This window comes from Gossypium raimondii, chromosome 7 (genome assembly GCF_025698545.1).
Source record: "Gossypium raimondii isolate GPD5lz chromosome 7, ASM2569854v1, whole genome shotgun sequence".
NCBI classification, from domain to species: Eukaryota; Viridiplantae; Streptophyta; class Magnoliopsida; order Malvales; family Malvaceae; genus Gossypium; species Gossypium raimondii.
In genome coordinates this window covers 4,619,306-4,622,867 of record NC_068571.1, presented here as the reverse complement: position 1 = coordinate 4,622,867, position 3,562 = coordinate 4,619,306, and the positions used below count along the sequence as shown (strand labels likewise).

At 39.2% G+C, this 3,562-nt stretch overlaps 1 protein-coding gene across 1 annotated transcript; it reads left to right on the top strand.

Moving 5' to 3' along the window:
* Positions 1-394: 394 nt before the first annotated feature.
* Positions 395-2,107, top strand: LOC128042468 (uncharacterized). The gene has a single exon (XM_052633808.1). It carries the CDS (start codon positions 395-397, stop codon positions 2,105-2,107), a length of 1,713 nt encoding a protein of 570 aa, XP_052489768.1.
* Positions 2,108-3,562: the final 1,455 nt, after the last annotated feature.

The following is a 3,562-nucleotide window of genomic DNA, read 5'->3' as shown; positions in this document are numbered from 1 at the left end:
ATACCCAGCCCAATCACGACCTCGTTATCGCCCACCTTTAAACTTTTACTTTTCTCCCCAAGGTCCTTACTGTCAGGCACCTTCTCCTTACCCCGTCTACACTATGAATAACCAAAGACTGTTCACCGTGTTCCCACCAAACACCATGCCTATACAAAGCCAACCCAAAAATGAACAAAGACCAGCGAAATCCAGTTCTAAAAAACCTCAGTTCATTCCGATTCACGTGTCATACGAAGAATTATACCTGAAACTATTGGGGAAGCAATTAATATCATCACATTATATGGCACACCTGAAGCCCCCATACCCAAAATAGTATGATCTTAATGCTAGTTGCATGTATCACGCTGGAAATTAAGGGCATTCTACAGAAAATTGTCTTGCCTTTAAAATGAGGGTTCAAGGTCTCATCAATGTTGGTATTCTGCGATTTGATGGTGTTAGTAATGTGGCTGAAAACCCTCTTCCTAACCATACTGATGGGAATGTGAATGTGGTGACAAATGAAGATGAATGGCGAGCCAAAACCTGTGTTGCTGAAGTAAGGACGCCTTTGCGGAAGGTATGGAAGATGATGGTTGAAAAGGATTTGTTTTGTCCATCCAATAGAATTTTCATAGAAGAAAATACAAAAGGTCAAAGTTTTTGTGACTTCCATAGCGTCGAAGGGCATGACATCCAATATTGTGAGGAATTCAGAAAACTACTTCAGGACATGATTGATAATAAGGAGGTCAAGATTTTTGATAAAATGGAGGAAGCCGAGGAAAGGAAAATATGCAAATCTGATAATCAACCATTAGCTATACTTTATAGCGCCGATCGACCTTTGGTGATTTATTATGAGACGAAGATGGAGGAAGTTAAACCAATGGTGATAATCGGAGTGCCATCTCTTTTCCTTTACAAAGACAATAAGGTGGTACCATGGAAATATGATGTAAATTTTGTTGTACCTAAAGATGAAAAGTCAAAGGCTATGAATGAAGGCATTAGCGGAGTAGGACACTTTACCCGCACCGGGAGGTGTTATTCTGCCGAGATGGTTGAACCAAGGAAGAAAGTCACTAACTTGAACCAGAAAGGAAAAGCACCGATGCATGAGGTTGAGGTCGATGTTGAAATGCCGTTTGAGCAAGAAGTTAAAAGACCTGCGAATGAGGAGGAAGCACATGAATTTTTGAAGTTCATTAAGCATAGAGAATATAGCATCGTGAAGCAATTAAACAAGCAGCCGGCGCAAATCTCGATATTATCTCTATTTTTGAACTCAGAGCCACATCGAAATGCTTTGCTAAAAGTGTTAAATCAAGCTTATGTGGCGAGCAATTTGTCTGTCGAAAAGCTTGATAGGTGGGTAAATAACCTAAATGCGGATAATTTCATCTTTTTTAGTGATGACGAAATACCACCGAATGGTAGGGGCTCTGTAAAAGTATTACACATCACAACCAGTTGCAAGGGTTACATAGTACCGAATGTGCTCATCGACAATGGGTTTGCACCCAATGTCATGCCTTTGGACACACTTTCTAAGATGCCAATTTATATTTCTTATCTAAGGCCATGTCACTCCACAGTAAAGGCATTTGATGGGACAGGACGGGAGGTTTTTGGAAAGATCCAAATTCCTCTAGAGGTGGGCATATGTGCATATGATATCGAGTTCCAAGTCATGGACATCACACCTTCATATAATTTCCTTTTAGAGAGGCGTTGGATTCATTCTACTGGGCCAGTTCCTTCATCTCTCTATCAAAAAGTGAAGTTTATCATGGATAGTAGCTTGATTACTGTCGCTGGTGAGGAAGACATCATTGCATCTATCTCTGTTGATACACCCTACATTGAAGTAAGCAAGGGTACCGTAGAATGTTCCTTTCATTCCTTCGAATTTATCAATGCCACATTTATTGCTAAAGGGAATAAGATTCCCACACCAAAGTTGTCAAGGAATACCAAGATGGGAATTAAGCTGACTGTAGGAAAGGGAGTTCGAGTGAAGAAAGGTTTAGGAAGATATCAGCAAGGGATAGTTAGAGCTTTGAAACCAATACACCACAAGGTTTTATGCGGTTTGAGGTTTGAGCCAGACATACGTTAGAGAAGAAGACAATTGCAGAAAAATCAAGAAAGAAGAATCGCAATAACCTCATCTCGAGAATTGAAATGGGAGCCAATGATGTATCCTCCTTTATCAAAGACCTTTACATCTACGGGAATGATGTACCCAGGGCAAGACAATCCGCAAAATGCTTTTTTATTGATTGAAAAGGGTCTTCAGAACATTAGCATAAATGTTGTTGACAACGAGGGTGATGGAATTGAGGATGTTTCAATGATATGCCCTTGTCCTCTAGGATATGTTTTGAACAATTGGACTACTGCGGACCTTCTTGTAGTTTCTAAGTCCTCTCCAGAGTAATGCCCAATGTTAATTCTCTATTTTTATGTGTCCCTAAGTAGTAGGGTTCCTTTTGTAAGAGCTTATGTTTGCTCTTTATCATTTCAATGAACATTAATAAAGATGCATATTGTCATGATCTTTTCATAGCCTTTCCCTACATGTATCTCATATCATTCCATAACATTGTGTTTGTTGATTCCAATACTTTGATGCTTTTCTATAGTTTTCTTTTTTCCATTCACCTTTCAAGTGCTCGGATATCAATGGCATGAACAATCCCATTACAGATCTTGAAATCGATTTCGATAAGGCTGTTTGTTTAGGAGAATTTGAAGCTGAGGAAAATGCTGAAGATTGTGTCTCGTTTCCTGACTTACTAAGAATGATAGAACAAGAAGAGAAACAAATCTTACCCCATCAAGAATCTGTTGAGATAGTAAACTTGGAAAATGAAGAAAAGAAACAAGAAGTGAGGATTGGGACTTCTATTTCAGAGAATACCAAACGAAATTTGATCGCCTTGCTCTGTTTCTTGCTCCAACTCTTGGGTTCCTTTGTGATCTGCCTCTAGTAGGAGCATTTCCTAATCTTGCACTCAATATTGCTTCTCTTTTAACTATTTCAAGACAATCCCGAATAAAATGATCTAGTGCACCACATCTGAAACAAGCATTTTCATTTGCTCGGCACTCACCGAGATGATGTCTACCACACTGAGCACACTCTAGTCTAGATGGTCGAGTACTACCCGTACTTGCAATTGTAGTAGTTTGAGCTCTAGAACCCTCAAATCTTTTGCCTCTATTTCGACTAGAATATCTGGCTGAGAAATTTTATCCACTAGGGAACTCTCTAGGCCTCTTGGAAGTACACTGAAATGATCTGCTCATCTACCTTTTCTTCGTGTCTAGAATCTTAATCTCAATTTTGCCCTTTTTTTTTCTTTTAACAACTCCTCTGCTTTACAGGCTCTTTCAACTAAAACAACTAACTCTTTTATCTCTAGAACACCAACTGACAATCGGATATCATCATTAAGTCCATCCTCAAATCTTTTGCACATAATAGCTTCTGTAGATACACACTCTCGAGCATACATGCTGAGTCTAACAAATTCACATTAATGCTTAGTCACAGTCATCTTACCTTGTT

Coding starts and splice junctions, on each gene's coding strand:
- LOC128042468 (XM_052633808.1), top strand. CDS start 395: ATGAGGGTTCAAGGTCTCATCAATGTTGGTATTCTGCGATTTGATGGT.